This window comes from Myotis daubentonii, chromosome 16 (assembly GCF_963259705.1).
Source record: "Myotis daubentonii chromosome 16, mMyoDau2.1, whole genome shotgun sequence".
NCBI classification, from domain to species: Eukaryota; Metazoa; Chordata; class Mammalia; order Chiroptera; family Vespertilionidae; genus Myotis; species Myotis daubentonii.
In genome coordinates this window covers 43,181,688-43,201,394 of record NC_081855.1, presented here as the reverse complement: position 1 = coordinate 43,201,394, position 19,707 = coordinate 43,181,688, and the positions used below count along the sequence as shown (strand labels likewise).

General features: G+C 54.8%; 1 protein-coding gene across 3 annotated transcripts; it reads left to right on the top strand.

Annotated features, from left to right (window-relative positions):
• Positions 1–48: 48 nt before the first annotated feature.
• Positions 49–19,707, top strand: ITGA2B (integrin subunit alpha 2b). Of its 3 annotated transcripts, XM_059670411.1 has the most exons (30): positions 49–4,585; positions 5,540–5,661; positions 5,751–5,848; positions 5,955–6,120; positions 7,210–7,259; positions 7,339–7,384; positions 7,519–7,647; positions 7,952–7,999; positions 8,147–8,190; positions 8,339–8,392; positions 8,531–8,583; positions 8,762–8,973; positions 11,253–11,435; positions 11,689–11,734; positions 11,811–11,915; positions 11,998–12,053; positions 12,146–12,297; positions 12,441–12,566; positions 13,111–13,178; positions 13,333–13,483; positions 14,911–15,003; positions 15,259–15,338; positions 15,872–15,952; positions 16,073–16,169; positions 16,264–16,416; positions 16,536–16,661; positions 17,445–17,558; positions 17,809–17,910; positions 18,120–18,236; positions 19,455–19,707. In XM_059670411.1, exons 1-30 carry the CDS (start codon positions 4,398–4,400, stop codon positions 19,512–19,514), a joined length of 3,120 nt encoding a protein of 1,039 aa, XP_059526394.1. In that variant the 5' UTR covers positions 49–4,397; the 3' UTR covers positions 19,515–19,707. The 3 variants fall into 3 exon arrangements, 2 of the variants coding, with proteins under 2 accessions (XP_059526394.1, XP_059526395.1); XM_059670412.1 differs by lacking the exon at positions 18,120–18,236; XR_009449255.1 differs by lacking the exons at positions 18,120–18,236; positions 19,455–19,707 and having other exon boundaries at positions 15,259–15,376; positions 17,809–17,833.

The window sequence follows — 19,707 nt, the reverse complement described above, 5'->3', positions numbered from 1 at the left end:
CTCTTGAGAACCAGTTTTTTATGATGTTTGGAATTGTGCTTCTCAGAGCTCAGGCTGCCCAAGTAGAGAGAAAAGATGATGATGTGGGAGGACGGATAGTAAAGTTTCTCAGTCTTTGGTAGGTGCTTTGGAATGTGCACCTCTTTCTCACACGAATTTTCTATTTCTGCCTTACCTCTTAGGTATGTAATCTCTGTGTAATAGGGTATATGGCATGTAGGTGCTCACTAATAAGTAAGTGGGTTGGAATTTCTGAGTTTGATTTTTAAGATTTTGGATAAACTTCAGGGCAATGGAATTGCAAGAGTCATCTGCCTGGCTTTTGCCCTCCAGAAGTAGTTCTGTATATCAGAACCAGTCTTCAGTTATTCTCCTCAACCCTTTAATACCAGTACAGTACTTGAGAGCTACCTGGTGAAAGGAATAGGCCTTGTTACTGAGCTGAAAAAAGCCTCTACTGTATCAAAAAATCACAAAAAGGAAAGGTCAGCATCAAAGCTAGCCACATAGATTTGCAGGGATAAATTAGTTTCCTCTCTCTTCCTCAGTCTTTCAGGAAGGAGGAGTACAATGTCTATTTCTTTCCTACTCATAACAGCTGTGTTCTCCCCTTGACTAAAGAGAAGCTATTGAACATGAACCTTGGGTTGGATGCTCAGATCTGCCTATTTTCCTAAAATAGCAAAATTCCTGCCCAGAAAGAAAGGATGTTAAAAAAATGAAAAGTAATGTTCTGAGCAGGCAAGGTGCCAGTGAAAGCAGCAGACTGGCCTGTAGAGAGTGCTCTGTGCAGCTGCCTGCCTCAGCCGCCTGGGCTTGCAGCATGGACATGCCTCTTCTGTACCCCCAGTGACTAATCCAGGCCTTGTCAACCATTTCCATTCTTATTTACCAGAGACACCTTCGCTTGCCCGTTATCAATTCATATCTGAATGTCTGCAGCATTTCTTGCCGACCTCCCTGACTCTTAGGATATGATTCTCTGTCCCATATAAGCTTACTGGCTTTTCAGAATCTTGAGTGCAGTTCATTTTGTGTTCACTGCTCCCCAATAAAGTTAGAAGTTCTGGGAGGACAGGGATTGATTCTTATGCTTCCTTTTTTTTCTTTCTTAATTCCTTAGAGGGTTTTACAGAGTTCAACACAAACATTTTGATTATATGTCCAAGAAAGATTTGAGCAAAGTAAAATACTACTAACCGGGGATTTTTGTGCATCAGAGTTTAGAAAGGAAACCAAAGGTGATAAAATGTTTTTCTTTATACCCACTTCTCCTAGCTCAGTGCCAGGCACATAGAAGTTAATAATTGTGGACTCAATGAAGTCTTAGCAGAACTTTGAATTCATTGAGGGATCCTAGCACTGTTGGCTGATGGGATGGAGAAGTGGGAGCAGTGTGTCAGCAGCACTCCTGCCTACTATCTCAGAAAGGAGACTAACCCAGCTCTGACCCCAGAGGAACTCCCAGAAGAGCAGAATTCTTGAGTACCACACTCCTCTCCCTTCCCAAATCCGATGCTCCACCTGTTCCCAATTTTAGTTACTGGTACCACTGTCCTACCAGCCAACAAGGCACCAAAGCTTCAAGTTACTTGACACTTCCCCACCACATCCAGTTACTGATTGTGTAATCTCTGCTGTCTCCCTTGTTCCTGCCATCTGTACCCGGGTTTAAGCATCATCCATCACCTTTAAACCAAGAGGATTGCAGTTGCTCTCCATCTGATCTCCCCAGTAAGTTCTGCCTTTTCCAGTCCCTTCTATCCACAGTGTAATCGTCCAAATCGGAGCACAATTAGTATATCTCTTATTGTCTGACTTGAAAAATCTTCATGATTCTCCATCTTCAGATTAAAGTTCACATTCCTTGATAAGGCATTCAAGGACTTGGAGTTATTTGACCCCAGCCTTTCATCCCACCCTAATGCCCACTCTGTCCTCATGCTCCAGTCCACCCTATCCTAAGTCAACTACTTGCCCTTCCCTATAATTGACCTTTATGTCCTGCCACTCTTAAAGAGATTCTCTGACAAGAGTGTAATGGATAAGAACATTGATTTTAGCCCTAGCCGGTTTGGCTCAGTGGATAAAGCATCGGCCTGAGGACTGAGGGTCTCCGGTTTGATTCCGGTCAAGGGCACATGCCTGTGTTGCGGGCTAGATCCCCAATAGGGGGCGTGCAATAGGCAGCTGATCAATGATTCTCATAGATGTTTCTCCCTCTCCCTCTTTGAAATCAATAATTTTAATATATTTTTTAAAAACATGATTTTAGCCCTGGCCTATTTGGTTCAGTGGATAGAGTGTCAGCCTGCAGACTGAAGGGTCCTGGGTTCAATTCCAGTCAAGGGCACATACCTCGGTTGCAGGCTCGATCCCCGGATCACTTTCGGGAGGCAACCAATCGATGTGTCTCACATCAATATTTCTCTCTCGCTCCCTCCCTCCCACTCTCTGAAAATCAATGGGAAAAATATTCTTGGGTGAGGATTAACCAAGAAATAAATAAAATCCTTTAGAAACAAACATGAATTTAAGCACAAACATATTTGAATCCACACATTGGCCGTGTAAACTTGGGCAATTTGCCTAAAACTCTGTGCCACAGGTTTGGCATTTATGAAATGGGCATAATAGTACCTACTTCATAGGAGTTGTTATGAGGAGTATATTATATATATAAATGATTTCAGCTAGACATAATCACCCTTTCCAAGGCATGCTTTACTCTTCCTCTGCTGCAGTTGTGTGTTCATGTCTTAACTCCCTCTTTAAAGATCCTTGGTCAGGGACCTTTGTATCCCTTACTACTCAGTGCCTTGAACAGAATAAATATTTAAAAACTTTAGTGAAATGTGACTTAATTTGGGGCTACACAGTATACACCAATAATTACAATACCGCTCAGTTGAGGTCAGTGGGAACGTGGTAGGTAAGTATAAAACTGAGTTAAGTATTCATTCTAATAGATGCGTTACATGCCTACTATGGTCCTGGGACTGAGAAATCAGTGAAGAAGTCCTGGACTAAAATTTAAGGAGCTTCCAATCTAGTAAAGGGCAGGATTTTGTGCTTTGTGCTGAGATGGTGAATTAGGAGAAGGGAGGAGCCAAAGGGTTTCCAAGATACGATGGTTGCCATTGATCAGAAAATATAGAGCAGAAGGAGGATGTGGCCATGTTCCTGTTCCCCTGGCAGATCTTGAATTTCCTTCCTGAGAACCTATTTTTGGGGGGAGACATGTAGTGTCAATAAGACTTGGCACTCCTCTTGCCCACATCCACAGAAAATGACCCCGCCTTTCTACTCAAAACTATTCCTTCTCTTCCCACATGTTTGCATCTTCCATGCTCAGTGCACACTCCATTCAGTCTGTCTTTCAGTAACACCTATTACAAGTTGGGCTCTCGGCTAGGCCCCAGACTACAGTAAAGAACCTTGCTCTCCAGGGATTCATGGACACGATCCAGTGAACAGGCCATGATATACTGTGTTAATTCCAGGGTGCCAGCCTGAAGAGTTGGAGGCGGCTTCCTGTTGGCAGTGACCCCACTAGAATCGGTTCTTGATGATTGGACAAGAGCTCTGTCACCAGAAAGAGTGAGGGGGCCTGCTTTCTACTGAACAGCTGGTGAATAATCACAAAGCCTCTGAGCCAGAATACCCTGATCTGACTCCACTTTATCCCCATCTCCCTCTCCCTTCAACCAAGACCCATTCACCATCCCTTCCCCAGCCCTGGCTGCACTGCTTGGCCACATTAAGACTTGGCCTGAGATGGAGGAAGGGTGAGGAAGCTGCTGCACCAATGTGACTGACAGAAGCTGCCCGAAGCCCTGAAAGGAAGTGGATAGGTGCCGTATCCAAGAGGGTACAGCAGCCCAGGTCTTATCAGGAGGCAGCAGCTTCCTTACTCCTTCCCCCACCGCTAACCAAGTCATTATGTGCCACAGCAGTGCAGGCAGCCATGTGGGAGGAAGAGGGGCCACAGAACTGGGGGCTAGAGTGGAGGTGTACAGACCAGCTAGTTCATGGTTTTACTATCCCAACCAGAAAGCCATGATGACTTAGACTTGCATGGTGGTAGTAGAAATGGCGTGAAGATTCAAGAGACATAGTTGAGAGGCAGAACCAACAAGACTTGGTGATAAACTACTCTCAGGAAAAGGGAGGAGTCATGGCTTTCAGCCATCAGCATCCACCCCCAGGGTGGCCTCACCCCCTTCCCTTCCTGGCAATCCTAGAAACCAAATGGGTCCAGGGCCAACAGCCCTGTTTTCTGCCTACTGTTCAGTAAGTGGCTTCAGGTTTGATAAGAAAAGACTTCCTGTGGTGGAACTGAAAGGAAGAGGAAGGAGTTAGTCCATTCCTTCCAAGAAGGTTGTGGGAGAAGGAACATGGCCAGAGCTTTGTGTCCACTTCATGCCCTCTGGCTTCTGGAGTGGGTGCAGATGCTCTTGGGGCCCGGTGCTGCCCCTCCAGCCTGGGCCTTGAACCTGGACCCAGTGCGGCTCACCTTCTACACAGGCCCCAATGGCAGCCACTTTGGGTTTTCATTGGACTTCTACAAGGACAGCCATGGGAGGTAAGCCCTGGGGGAAGTTTGGGTGTTGGGAGAGAGAAAGATTCTCCCACCATTACTGCTTCTGTGGACCTCAAGTTCCCCATTTGTGATAGAGGTTGGGCAAAGTGACTTCTAGGGTCTATTTGGCTGAGTGCTTGTTAGGAATACTGGGGAGGAACCTGCTCAGGCGAGGGTAATCAGGAGGGGACACCAAAGAGGAGTTAGGCACTGAAACTACAGCAAAAACAAAGGCAAAACAAAAGTTGATACCTTATTTTTTTCTCCAAGGGTCACTTGTATGACCCACTCCACTGCCATCCCCTCAAAATACAGAGAGAAGTGCGAATGTCTTAAATTGACTTGCAAAACTGTAAAATGATCTACTCACCTTGCTTTTCCACTCCATTTCCCTGATCCCCATAAAAATTATAGATATTGAGAAGAAGCGATAGAACATTAGTGCTTAGGATTAATCAGGCTGTGAGACCAGATTGCCAAGATTACAGTCCTGGTTCCTCCTCTTTATAATAACTCCCCTGAGCTAGTTCCTTCTGGTGGTGGGCACTGTGCTCCCCAGCTTTGGGGAGTGGCAATGGCAGACCGCATTCAAGCATCAGCCCCCGGGTGAATTTCCTCCGCTGAAGAGAGCCCCCTCCCCCAAAGTCAATCCCCTTCCCAATGTGACCTACAACTAATGACTGATCAATGAGGAATATGGAGGGAGGTGAGAGGTGTGAGGGTCCAACCAGAACTCCCAGGGTGTCTGTGTGGCCCATGGCTGTCATTGGGCTTCAATCTAACCTAACCCCTGCCCCACTTGTGCTTTTCCCCTTCTATCCACCATAGTGGTCTCATGGGCACTACTTAATGTGACCCAGTGTCCCCCAAGGCACAACCCCTTCAGGGTAGTGCTCCCTGCGCGGGCACGGGGGTACCCCGGAATCTGCTCCGTGCTCACGCATTTTTTCTATACAGCGTGGCCATCGTGGTGGGCGCCCCGCGGATCCGAGGCCGCAGTCAAGAGGAGACTGGCGGCGTGTTCCTGTGCCCCTGGAGGGCCGAGGGCGGCCAGTGCTCGTCTCTGTCCTTCGACCTTAGTGAGTCCCAGGCACGGAGGGGAAGGGAGGAGCTACGGGGAGCGCGCACAGCCGGACTTCATCGCCCCATCCCTCCTTGTGCCCTCCAGATGATGAGACCCGAACAGTAGGCTCCCAGACCTTCCAAACCTTCAAGGCCGGGCAAGGACTAGGGGCGTCGGTTGTCAGCTGGAGCGACAACATTGTGGTGGGCAACGCGGGACGGGACACCCCGAGAAGTCGGGGGCAGGGACACGTTAGGCCGGGGGAGGCCTGCGCCCGCCTCCTTCCCACTCTCCTGTGGCCCTGCCCAGGCCTGCGCCCCCTGGCAGCACTGGAACGTCGTAGATAAGACGGAGGAGGCGGAGAAGACGCCCGTGGGGGGCTGCTTCCTGGCCCAGCTGCAGAACGCGGGGCGCGCGGAGTTCTCGCCCTGTCGCGGCAACACCATGAGCCGCGTGCACAAGCAGCAGGAATTCTGTGAGCTCCGCCCACTGAGCCCAGCCCTTATTCCCGAACCTTCTCCCAGCACCGCGGGCCTTGCTCTCCGCGGCCCGGCGCCCAGCTCCCAGCAACGCCTCCCACCTCGCCAGCTACCCGCAGACTCAGGGCCACGCCCCTATGTCACCCCGCGGCCCGCCCTGCCCCAGGTTCAGTGCCCGCTTTTACTTCTTGTTTTCTTATTGATTTTAAAGAAAGGGAGACAATCATGGCGAGCTGTTCCACTTATGTACGCATTCGCTGGCTGATTGTTGTATGTGCCCTGACGGGGATCCCACCGGAACCCTTGGCGAAGGGGGAGGATGTGCTAACCAACTGGGCTACCCGCTAGGGCCAGTGCAGCTTCGCCATCCGCCCGGCCGACCCCCTCCTTGCCCCCTGCTGACCCTCCTCCTTGCCCCCGGCTGACCCCCTCCTTGCCCCCTGCTGACCCCCTCCTTGCCCCCGCTGACCCCCTCCTTGCCCCCGGCTGACCCCCTCCTTGCCCCCGGCTGACCCCCTCCTTGCCCCCGGCTGACCCCCCTCCTTGACCCCTGCTGACCCCCCTCCTTGCCCCCAGCTGACCCCCTCCTTGCCCCCTGCTGACCCCCTCCTTGCCCCCGGCTGACCCCCTCCTTGCCTGACCCCCCTCCTTGCCCCCTGCTGACCCCCCTCCTTGCCCCAGGCTGACCCCCTCCTTGCCCCCGGCTGACCCCCCTCCTTGCCCCCTGCTGACCCCCCCTCCTTGCCCCCTGCTGACCCCCCTCCTTGCCCCCGGCTGACCCCCTCCTTGCCTGACCCCCCTCCTTGCCCCCTGCTGACCCCCCTCCTTGCCCCCGGCTGACCCCCCTCCTTGCCCCCTGCTGACCCCCCCCTCCTTGCCCCCTGCTGGCCCCCTCCTTGCCCCCGGCTGACCCCCTCCTTGCCTGACCCCCCTCCTTGCCCCCTGCTGACCCCCCTCCTTGCCCCAGGCTGACCCCCTCCTTGCCCCCGGCTGACCCCCCTCCTTGCCCCCTGCTGACCCCCCCTCCTTGCCCCCTGCTGACCCCCCTCCTTGCCCCCGGCTCACCCCCCTCCTTGCCCCTCCAGGGGAAGACAAGCGCTACTGCGAAGCGGGCTTCAGCGCCGCTGTCACTCAGGCAAGTAGCGGGCCTGCCCTGAGGGTCCCGAGGGCGGCTCCCAAACAGGCCCCTCTCACCTCCGCCGCTTCCTTTTCAGGCTGGAGAGCTGGTGCTCGGGGCCCCTGGCGGCTTCTTTTTCTTAGGTACGTGCCCACCCGTCTCTCTCTCTCTCTCTCTCTCTCTCTCTCTCTCTCTCTCTCTCTCTCTCTCTCTCTCTCTCTCTCTCTCGGCCTGGGAAGACCCCAGGAGTTCGCATCCCCTGCCCCTCGCACCCCAGGGCTCCTGGCGCGGGCTCCGATCGCAGACATCTTCAGGAACTACCACCCGGGCACCCTCTTGTGGCACGTGGGCACCCAGCGCCTCACCTTCGACTCCAACAAACCAGAGTACTTCGACGGCTACCGGGGTAACCCTGGCCCCTCCTGGGCTGCCCGCTCCCAGGGTCTCACCGCCGCCCCGCCCCCCGGGAGCGCGCCCCAGGCCCACTCCCGCCCGAGGCGTCTCCATCCTCGGCTCCCGCACCCCCCCCACCCCCCCGACCGCCCAACTCCCACCCTCCCCCGGCCTTCCCGCAGGCCTCGGGCCCGTGGCCCCCGTGTGGCGGGTCCCTAAAGCAGCTCTGAACTGTCCATGTCCGAGTCCCCTCCGTCCGCGCCCTCCGCCCCGCCCGCTGCGCCCCCGCAGAAAACTAATGCGCGTTGTGTCTCCAGGGTACTCGGTGGCCGTCGGCGAGTTCGACGGGAACCCCAACACAACAGGCAAGAAGTCCATTTAGGGCGGGGGCTGGGGAGCCAGCCCTGGGAGGGGCACCCCCGGCCCCGCACCGAAACCCCCCCGGGTGCGGAAGGATGGGCGGGAGGCAGGGCGGGGCCGGAACTCACTGGCTGGGCCCGGCCTCTCCCCAGAATATGTCTTCGGTGCCCCCACCTGGAGCTGGACCCTGGGAGCCGTGAGTGCCACCTGCCCCGCCATTCGGCACCCCGAGGCCCCTGACCCTACTCCTAAAGCTGACCCCTCCCCCCCAAACCCTCTGCCCGGAGGGGAGGCCGCGGGGGGTGGCGGGGGGGAATGGCGCCCTCACGTGGTGGTCTGCGCAGGTGGAAATCTTGCTCTCCAACTACCGGACGCTGCACCGGGTGCACGGAGAGCAGGTGGGGGCCGCTTCCTGGTGGGGGTGCCCGAGGCAGGGGCGGTGGGACCCCAGAATGTTCCGCGGGGAGCGGGGGGCGATGACGAAGGGAGGCTGGGGGTGTGGGGCGGGAGTTAGGGTGCGCCTGGCTTTCCTGCAGGTGGCTTCGTATTTCGGGCACTCGGTGGCCGTCACCGACGTCAACGGGGACGGGTGAGGAGGGGGGCGTCCAGCCCTACCCAGTTGAGCCCCCAGTTGCCAGAGTCGTGAGCTGCCCTCACTCCCGGCGACCCCCGAGGGGGGCGGGAGGGCGCGGATGGAGAGAGGGGGCTCTGGCCCGCGGCAGCCCTGAGCCACCCACCCCCCACGTAACCGCGCGCCTGGCCCGCAGGAGGCACGACCTGCTGGTGGGCGCGCCCCTGTACATGGACAGCCGCGCTGACCGCAAGCTGGCCGAGGTGGGGCGCGTGTACTTGTTCCTGCAGCCTCGGGGTTCCCACGCGCTGGGCACCCCCAGCCTCCTCCTGACTGGCACCCAGCTCTATGGGCGATTTGGCTCAGCCATCGCGCCTCTGGGCGACCTCAACCGGGACAACTACAACGGTAAGAGGAGAGCGGGCCCCACCGCTGCCCGGGAGTAGCAGCCACAGTAAAGACCAGGGATTTGGCCTGAAGGCCGCAGGAGCCAGGAAGAGCTTTAAGCAGAGAGTTAAGGCAGCCCAAGTCGGATTTGTTCCCATTATTCCAGGCAAAGGAGTTGGGGGGACGGGGAATCCTTCGCTGCCTGGAACTCGGGCCGGGCAGCAGATCTGGGAGGTGATGTGGGAGGATGTCAGCAGCTGGTCTCTGGACCTGTTTGATCCTGAAGGACTTGCCCACAATTGGCAGACAAATCCAGAGAACAGTGAGTGTAGCTCCCCACTTCCGCCGGAGAGGTCTGAGTGGAACACAGGGGCTGGGCGGGGGAGGAGGGTCCTGGGCGCCTGAGAAGTGAGGAGAGGCCCACGACGGAGCCCTGGGGAGCAAGAGCACTTAGGGGACCCCCAGAGGAAGTGAGTCTGGAAAGGAGACAGAGCACTGTCCAGAGGGGTCGGAGAGAAGATGAGATCTGATGGCCCAGAACGCAAAGGAAGAGAGTCCTCTGCGCAGAAGGAAGGAGGTCAGAGGCTGACTCAGGGCTGGGTAGGGACAGAAAGCAAAACGCCATGAGGCAACCCATGAATGGAAACGAAGAATTGGAGGCAGCCAGTGCAAACAGCTCCTCCAACCAGTTTGTGAAAGAGGAAAGAAATGATTACTGAGAGGAGGGTCGAGCAAAGGCTCTTTTAATTTCAAAGCATGTGGAGTAAGTTGAATGTAAAGGAAAGCGATCAGTGGGGAAGTGAGGGAAGGAAGAGCGAGCTGGAGGGGTCCCTTCGATGCCCGGAGGTGCGGGTGGGATGCTAAGCCCAGCAGCAGGGTCAAGGAGGGACAGCCAGTCCAAGGTCAGATGGGAAGGGGGAGGGCGTGTGGAAATGTAGCACAGCCAGGGGCCTGGGAGCTTGACAGAACAGAGAATGTTTGCAATAGGTGCTGAGCAAACGGGGAGAGAACGCTGCGCAGACCCCCACCCCCACCTTGCCTGGCTGCTGGGCAGTCCCTAGTGGGACTGGAGATCAGGAACTCATTTCCTTGTGCCCTGCTCTGGTGGGGGTCTGGCCAGGCTTGCCCCAAACTGGCCATGGGGCAAGATGGCTGAGGAAATGGTCAGGAAATAAGTGAAGAGATGAGGAAGCCGAAGGTCAGGAGAGCGGGGAGGCCTGGGGACTCAGCTGTGGTCAGAGTGGTTGATTTAGGTAAAGTCTGGGTAACTTGATCAGAAAAATCAATAAAGGTTTTTAAAAGGGGAAAAATACTGCATAGAAGACAAAGCAAAGACAGTTACAACATATGGATCAAAGATCCTGAGTCCTGTCGCATGCAAAAAACACAAATTAATAAGATTATGATGAATAACAAATAAATTTTCAAGAGTGGTCTTAAAAGTTATTAGTGATGCCCCGGTCAGTGGGCTCAGTTGGTTGGAGCATCAGCTGGTGCACCCGAAGGTTGTGGGTTCAATTCCGATCAGAGCACACACCTAGGCTTTGAGTTTGACCCCCAGTCAGTTTGAATATGGGAGGCAACCCATGGATGTTTCTCTTTCACATCGATGTTTCGAGTGCCCTCTCCCCCACCCCACCCCCGCTTCCTCCCTCTCTAAAATCAATAAAAAAAGATTTTTTAAAATATGTTTTACTGATTTGAGAGAGAGAAACATTGATGTAAAAAAGAAACAGTAAATGGTTGCTTTCCATGCGCAGCCTGACGGGGGATGGAACCTGAAACCTGGGTATGTGCCCTGATCAGAAATAGAGCCAGCAACCTTCTGGTACACAGGATGACATTCAACCAACTGAGCCACACTGGACTGGGCAAAAGAAAAAAAAAAGTTTAAGTTATTAGTGATGACAAGCCCATGGTATGACTCTGGGCATGCATGGTATAAGGGCATAAGTGGAATGGGGTGAAGGTCCCTAAGGAAAAAAGGAGGAGAATTTAATAGGTTTTGGTTACTGAATCTTCTGGGACTCCGTTTTCTCACCTAAAATAGGAATAACGATGCCTCATTTTCAGTATCAAATGAAATCATGTCAATATGTTTTTCTGAATAGATAGGGCTGTTACTGTTTTTATAATAATCCTATTTGATGGGTCTCTCTCTGACCCAATTGTAAACTCCTGGAAGGCAGGGCAGCTGCCTTCTTGACCCAGATCTGTGTATCGCTCTCCTGCTCCCCTGGGGTCTGCCCCTGGAGAGACTGGAAAACAAACAGCCGCTCTCTTGCTGATGTTCCTTCCAGATGTTGCAGTGGCCGCCCCCTACGGGGGCCCCAGCGGTCGGGGCCAAGTGCAGGTGTTCCTGGGCCAGAGTGAGGGGCTCAGCTCCCGCCCCTCCCAGGTCCTGGACAGCCCCTTCTCCACGGGCTCTGGCTTCGGCTTCTCCCTGCGAGGTGCCACAGACATCGATGACAATGGATACCCAGGTGCCCTGGACTGCCCCCAGCTGAACAAAAAGGGCCCTTGAGCATTAGCTGGAGATGCTGGGAGACACAGCCAGGGGCCTGTGCCTGACCCGGCACCCCACTGAGAGCTCTGGCCTGTCTGTGGGGCTGAGATGCCAGGGAGGGCCCGGTCAAACCTCCCATGGGGGGGGGAAGTGGTTTGGGCACCTCTGGGAAGATGGGGACGTCGTGCCCTCTCTCATGACCAGTTCTGACCCCCTTCCAATATCTGCAGACCTATTGGTGGGAGCATACGGGGCTGACAAGGTGGCTGTGTACAGGTGAGACTGACTCCGGGGTTGGGCTGGGGAGGAGGCCAGGAAGGGCCACAACAGCAAGCCTGCCCCATCCCACCAGAGCTCAGCCGGTGGTGACGGCCACTGTCCAGCTGCTGGTAGAAGGTTCGCTGAATCCTGCCGTGAAGAAATGTGACCTGCCCAAGACAGAGATGCAAGTGAGCTGGTGAGCAGACGGAGGGCGTGGGCCAGGCAGGATCTGGGATCTCAGGGGCCCTAACCCCTGGGCCCCACTCACATCTTTGCAGCTTTAACATCCAGGTGTGTGTAGGAGCCACTGGACACAATGTTCCTCAGAAGCTGGGTGAGTGGCAGGGTGGGCACAGGAGGGAGGTGGCCTGGGCTCCCCTGGAGGCTGGCCAGGGAGACCTTGACCCTCCCTGCTCGCCCTGTCAGGCCTAAATGCTGAGCTGCAGCTGGACCGGCAGAAGCCCCGCCAGGGCCGGAGGGTCCTCCTGCTGAACTCGCAACAGGCGAGCACCACCCTGCACCTGGACCTGGGGGGGAGGCACAGCCCCATCTGCCACACCACCACGGCCTTCCTCCGGGTACGCCGGGCTGGGGATGGGCAGGGCTGGGTGGCGAGCTTGTTCATCCAGCCCTGGGGTACGGGCCGGGCGCCGCGGGTCCGGGGGTGGTCAGTGGTAGGGAGCACGGTAGCCAGAGGGCCTGATTCTTGTCCCCTCCCTAGGACGAGGCCGACTTCCGGGACAAGCTGAGCCCCATTGTGCTCAGCGTCAATGTGTCCCTGCAGCCCGAGAAGGATGGACTGGCGCCCGCTCTTGTGCTGCAGGGAGACACCCACGTCCAGGAGCAGGTGAGGGTGGGCAGGGACAGGCCGGACAGTCAAGCTTAGGGTTAGTGTCCGAGTTGTAATATGAACCCCAAACCTCGATGTCACCTCTAATCTCTAATGTCGCTCTAAACCCTAATGAAAACCCCAAAACTTCAGTGTCCCCAAGGGTTGATGTCACCTCAAACCTCTGATGGCACCACCTAAACCAGTGGTTCTCAACCTTCCTAATGCCGTGACCCTTTAATACAGTTCCTCACGTTGTGGTGACCCCCAATTTCATTGTGACAAATTGAACATAATTAAAGCATCGTGATTAATCACAAAAACAATATGTAATTATATATGTGTTTTCCGATGGTCTTAGGCAACCCCTGTGAAAGGGTCGTTCGACTCCCAAAGGGGTCGCGACCCACAGGTTGAGAACTGCTGACCTAAACCATGACATTGTCCCAAACCCCAAAGCCCTGATGTCATCTCAGCACTCCTTCATTCTCAGATCTTCTAATCCCCTAACTTCACCTGCCCCCAACTTACCCACATACCCCGATGTGCCTGCCCCCTGTAGACCCGCATCATCCTGGACTGCGGGGAAGATGACCTGTGTGTGCCCCAGCTTCAGCTCACCGCCAGCGTGTGAGGAGACCTCCCACTCTCCCCTCCCCTGGCCCACTCACCGATGACACCTCCTCCCCACCTGGGGTGTCATACACCAATACGCTGTCCGCACCCCCCTCCTCCTCCCAGACCCTGGGCCTGTACACAGCCTCTTACTCCTTTCTCCCCACAGGACGACGGGTGCCCCGCTCCTAATTGGAGCCGATAACGTGTTGGAGCTAAAGATAGATGCAGCCAATGACGGGGAGGGGGCCTATGAGGCTGAGCTGGCCGTGCACCTGCCCCAAGGTGCCCACTACATGCGGGCCGTCAGCAACGTCCAGGTGAGGCCCCCACCCCGGGGGATTCCTCGGGCCTGAGAGGTGTAGGCCTTCTCCCACCCTGAGAGCCCCACTTCTCATGCTTTGTGTAAGAGCTGTGATCTTTTAATTTTATTTTTTTACTTGGAAGAGGAGTACTTGCTAATGGTCCAAAATTCAAGAACTTGATTGTAAAACCCAAGTCAAAATGGCTCAGGAAGCCCTGGCCAGTGTGGCTCAGTTGGTCGGAGCATCGCCCTGTACACCAACAGGTTGTGGGCTCCATATCCCGTCAGGGCACATACCTAGGTTGCAGGCCGGGGCATGTAAGGAAAGCAACCAATCAGTCTCTCTCTCTCTCTCTCTCTCTCTCTCTCTCTCTCTCTCTCTCTCTCTCTCTCTCTCTCTCTCTCTCTCTCTCTCTCTTCCCCTGTCTTTAAAATACATTATGTATGTCCTCCAGTGAGGATTCAGAAACAAAAAAAGGCTCAAGAACTAAATATTAACAGGAACCTCTGTTAACATTTGGTCGATCTTCTAGTCTTTTTTCTCAACATCGACAGACATACATTTATTTGTTTGTTTGTTTTAGAGAGGGAGAGAGAAACATCAATTTGTTGTTCCACTTTTTTATGAATTCATTGGTAGATTCTTTAAAAAAAGGAAATAGCCGAAACCGGTTTGGCTCAGTGGATAGAGCGTCAGCCTGTGGACTGAGAGGTCCCGGGTTCGATTCCGGTCAAGGGCATGTACCTGGGTTGTGGGCACATTCCCGGTGGTGGATGTGCAAGAGGCAGCTGATCGATGTTTCTCTCTCATCGATGTTTCTAACTCTCTGTATCTCTCTCCCTTCCTCTCTGTGAAAAATCAATAAAATATATTTTTAAAAAAAAAGGAAATATCTTTTTTATTATTTTTTTTATTATTGTTGGTTTCAGAGAGGAAGAGGGAGAGATGGAAACATCAATGATGAGAATCCATTGGCTGCCTCCCGCACACCCCCTACTGGGGATCAAGCCTACAACCCGGGCATGTGCCCTTGACCTGAAGTAAACCCAGGACCCTTTAGTCTGCAGGCTGACACTCCATCCACTGAGCAAAACCAGCTAGGGCCATTGGTTGATTCTTGTATGTGCCCTGACCAAGGATCAAACCTGAAACCTTGGTGTATCATAAGGACACTCTAACCAACTGAGCTATTTGTCCAGAGCCACATATGTCTTTTATTTTGTCGGGTAGTTTATAACAATGGGATCATAGTCTATGTAATGTTTTACATTATGATAAAGTGCTAGAGTGATACATAAAGTAGAATGTCACAGTCCCTTGTGTTCCCACCCCTAGCCCTCCTCCCACCCTGGCACAGAAGTCTTTCCCAGGCTTTCCAAGGAGTTTCCATATGTATGGGCTGCTCTGTAACCATCCTCTTTCTTGAAACTACCTCCTGAAAGGGCTTTGAGAGGCTGGTCTGTAACCAGAAGAAGGAGAACGAGACCAAGGTGGTGCTGTGTGAGCTGGGCAACCCCATGAAGAGGAATGTCCGGGTGAGGCCGCCGAGTCTTGGGTGCTGGGTCTCCTCCACCAGGGCCTCAGAGGCAGCTGGGTTTAGTGGCTGGCTTTGGAGTCAGCCCGGGTCCGGAATCCTGGTCCTCCCACTCCCTAGCTGTGCGGTCTTGGATGAGTGGGCTTCTGAGTAAGACGGAGATAATAACGGTGACCATGGAGATGAGGCCTGGAGGCCACATGCAGTGTTCAGAGTGGGCATCTGTGCAGTGACTTTGGCCCTTCCGGTCTCTCAGGCAGGAATCACCATGTTGGTGAGTGTGGAGAACCTGGAAGAGGCTGGGGAGCAAGTGTCCTTCCGGCTGCAGATCAGGAGGTACTGGACTGGGGAGCACCTGACGCGGAGACACGCAGGTGACCTCCATGCAGAAGGGTCTCCTGGGATGCTGGCTCTTCAGGCTTCCCTGTCCCCTTTCCTCCTCAGAGGCTTGTTTCTGAGTCTTGGAGCCCAAAGAGAAGTTCTTTCCCAGGTTAACCTGGTGTGGGTGGCAAGAGAGAGAGAGAGAGAGAGAGAGAGAGAGAGAGAGAGAGAGAGAGAGAGAGAGAGAGGAAAGGAAGGAAGGAAGGAAGGAAGGAAGGAAGGAAGGAAGGAAGAAAGAAAGAAAGAAAGAAAGAAAGAAAGAAAGAAAGAAAGAAAGAAAGAAAGAAAGAAAGAAAGAGAAAGAAAGAAAGAAAAGGAAAGAAAGAAAGAAAGAAAGAAAGAAAGAAAGAAAGAAAGAAAGAAAGAAAGAAAAGAAGAAAAAGAGTCAGGTCTTCCTGAGCCCTCTGAAACCCGGGCCCCGCCCCCAGAGAGCTCTGATGTCCACTGGGCTGCTGTCCCTGACCTGCTCCTCATCCCCTCCCCTCCAGCAAGAACAGCCAGAATCCAAACAGTGAGGAGGTGGTGCTGGATGTGCCAGTCCGTGCGGGGGCCCACGTGGAGCTTCGAGGGTGAGAGGCCGGGGAAGGATAAGGGAGACGGCAGGCCGAGTCCTAAGGCTCGAGGGGTCCTGGGGGGACTCCCACAGCAAGTCGGGGTCAAGCTTACGTTGGGAGCTTGGGCCCCTGCAGGAGCTCCTTTCCAGCCTTCCTGGTGGTGGCGGCGGAAGACGGCAACAGGGAGAACGTCTCAGACACCTGGGGCCCCAAAGTGGAGCACACCTATGAGGTAGGGAGGAGCCCTGGGCCCGGGCTGGGGTGGGAGGGTCCCAGGAACTACAGTCCAGGCGCTGAGCCACCTGATACTCTGCCACCCTCACCAGCTCCACAACAACGGCCCTAGCACTGTCAGCGGCCTCCACCTCAGCATCCACCTCCCTGGCCAGTCCCAGTCCTCTGACCTGCTCTATATCCTGGATATACAGCTTCAGGGGGGGCTTCAGTGCTCCCCACAGCCCTCCCCCAACCCCCTCAAGGTGAGAGCCTGGGTGGAAGAAGGAGCTGCGGGGGAGTCCCAGCCCATCAGCCAGGGCTCCTCCGGGAGCGCAGGGCACCGAGCAGAGTGTGGGATCTGACAGCTGCCTTGCCTCCCCAGCTGGACTTGGGGGTGCCCACCCCAATTCCTTCCCCCGCTTCCCGGGGCCACCACAAGCGGGATCGCAGGCAGGCGTTCCTGTCAGGGTCCAAGCAGCCATCGAGGCTTCAGGATCCAGTTCTTGTGGTGAGCAGGCTCTGTGGTCTCCAGATGGGGTCTCTTCTCCCTGGAGCCCGGGGGGGGGGGGGGGGGGGGGCAGAGGGGCCGCCAGTGATGTGGGCCTCAGGGTGGCCGCCTCAGTCCCTTTGTGCTGGTCTGTCTGGGGCAGGGCGGGGGCGGGGGGCACTTGCATTTTTTTAAGATTCCCAGGACATTGAAACGAATGAATACAGGCCAGAGCAGGGTACCAACATTCTGGGTATTGAATACTGTCTGATGGCCCACTTTCCCCGCCCTCTCCCTGGATCCCCAGGACTGTGTGAACAACTCCATCTAGAGCAGTGGTTCTCAACCTTCCTAACGCCGCGACCCTTTAATACAGTTCCTCATGTTGTGGCGACCCCCAACCATAAAATTATTGTCGTTGCTATTTCATCACTGTAATTCTGGTACTGTTATGGGTCATCATGTAAATATCTGATATGCAGGATGTATTTTCATTGTTACAAATTGAATGTAATTAAAGCATAGTGATTAATCACAAAAACAATATGTAATTGTAGATGTGTTTTCCGATGGTCTTAGGCGACCCCTGTGAAAGGGTCGTTTGACCCCCAAAGGGGTCGCGACCCACAGGTTGAGAACCGCTGATCTAGAGAGAAGTCTGAAAGTTGGACCTGAGGCCCTTCCTGAGGCCCAGGCTCCCTGGCTGCCCCTCCCACACAGGCACCGCCCCCCTCCCTCCGTGCTGGGCCCCTGGGATGAGGGGGTGCGGTCCGGAGGGCTGGGACTCATTGCACATCCCCTCAGAGCTGCGACTCGGCGCCCTGTACTGTGGTGCAGTGTGAGCTGCAGGAGATGGAGCGCGGGCAGCGGGCCATGGTCACGGTGCACGCCTTGCTGTGGCTGCCCAGCCTCCGCCAGGTGGGCATGACGTCAGCGGCGGGCCTTCTGGGGCGGGGCTGAGTGAGCTTTGGGGAGAGGCGGGGCTTTGGGGAGCGGGCAGAGAGTAAAGACCAGGTTTACTTTTTCTTTTTTTTTTAATTGTTCATTGGGGGCTACTTTGAAGGGGTTGAGATTAGGCGGGGGCAGGCTCCCCCAGGAGGGGGGCGGTCAGGCGCTGGGACTCCTGCAACCAACAGGCCTGTGTGAACGGCTTCCCCCACCCCTCCAGAGGCCCCTGGATCAATTTGTGCTGCAGTCGCAGGCTTGGTTCAATGTCTCCTCCCTTCCCTACACCGTGCCCGCCCTCAGCCTGCCCAGTGGAGAAGCTCTGGTGAGTATGGGAGAATGCTGTCAAGGCGATGGGCCCTGCAGTACCCACTGGTCAGCCCGTGTCCTGTGGGGCAGGATGAGGGCGGGGCCTCCCTGGGTCTGAAGGGTGGGACTGGCAGATGGCTGGGCCAGGTGTCTCCACCCCACGGGTCTGAGGTTTGGAAAAGCCAGGTGTCAAGGTGACTGAGGACAGGCGCCGGTGTGTCCCAGGTCCAGACGCAGCTGCTTCGGGCCTTGGAGGAGCGGGACGTCCCCATCTGGTGGGTGCTGGTGGGCGTGCTGAGTGGCCTGCTGTTGCTCACACTCCTGGTCCTGGCCATGTGGAAGGTGAGGCGTAAAGGGAGGGGAGGGTCCCTAGTGGGCACAGACTTGGCCCTGCCCACCCTCACAGGGAGGCAGAGAGAGGCAGTGGTCCAAGTGGGTGACCCAGCGCCCTACTGATGTACATCTCCATTATTATTTTTTAAATGTATTTTTATTGATTTCAGAGAGGAAGGGGCAGGGGAGAGAGAGATAGAAACATCAATGATGAGCCCTAACTGGTTTGGCTTAGTGGATAGAGCCTTGGCCTGCGGACTGAAGGGTCCTAGGTTCGATTCCAGTCAAGGGCATGTACCTTGGTTGCAGGCACATCCCCAGTAGAAGGTGTGCAAGAGACAGCTGATAAATGTTTCTAACTCTCTATCCCTCTCCCTTCCTTTCTGTAAAAAATCAATAAAATATATATATTTTTAAAAAGAAACATCAATGATGAGAGAGAATCATTGATCAGTTGCCTCCTGCACGCCCCCTACTGGGGATTGAGCCCACAATATGGGCATGTGTCCTTGACTATAATCAAATCCAGGACCCTTCAGTGGGCAGGCCGACGCTCTACCCACTGAGCCAAACCGGCCAGGGCTACATCTCCATTATCAGACTGTCGTTCTCCAGGGGACCTCTTCCCGGGACAGACTCCTGAAGGAGGTGGCTCCTGGGATGCTAAGTCCTTTAGACCCGTTCACCCCTGAGAGGAAGTCGCGGGGAGTGAGTCCTGCCTCCAAGAACTCCCCGGCTGCTGTGGAGGACGGGTTCACCTCCTCCCTGCCCCTTGTCAGGTCTGATCCAGACCCTGCTCCTCGCTCCGCATGAGGCCCTGGTGGGCCCCTCCCTCCTCTGTGCCTGGAGGACACGTGTGCTGGTCTCAAGCTCACTCAGGTGCCAAGCCCTGGGAAACGTGGTGCTTTTGGGGAAAACCACACTTTAGACTTATAATAAATTAAATATATCATCATCATGCATCTCCTGAGTCATATAGAGACACAATCATCAGTATTTAAGAAAAATTCAGGGAAGAAAAAGCAAAACATATTTTTCAATTGTTACATGTATTATCCCTAAATGGGGAAAGGCCTTCATTTGTGCAAACAGTGGGGTCCATATTTTGTGCTGGTCCAGGAGAGGACCTCATGGCTGGCTGGTTTCTAGCGTAATTGCTTCTTCCAGTGCTGCTCTGGGGCCTAAGGATCATCTTTATAACCTGGCCCTGGCCCTGTGCACCCCCAGGTTGGCTTCTTCAAGCGGAATCGGCCTCCCCTGGAGGAAGATGATGAAGAGGAGGAGTGACGGTGCAGCCCAGGCTCTGTCCTGCAGGAAGGCTGGGCGTGATCCCCGCTCTGCCCCTTCTTCTCCGAGTGCCCCCCAACTCTGCTCACCCACAGGTTGGAGCTGTTCCATGGAGGCCTCCTGATGTCTTCCCCCTCCCATCAGAGCTGGGCCACCCCCTTTCTTGCTGCCAGATAAAGAGGCTGAGCCCCAA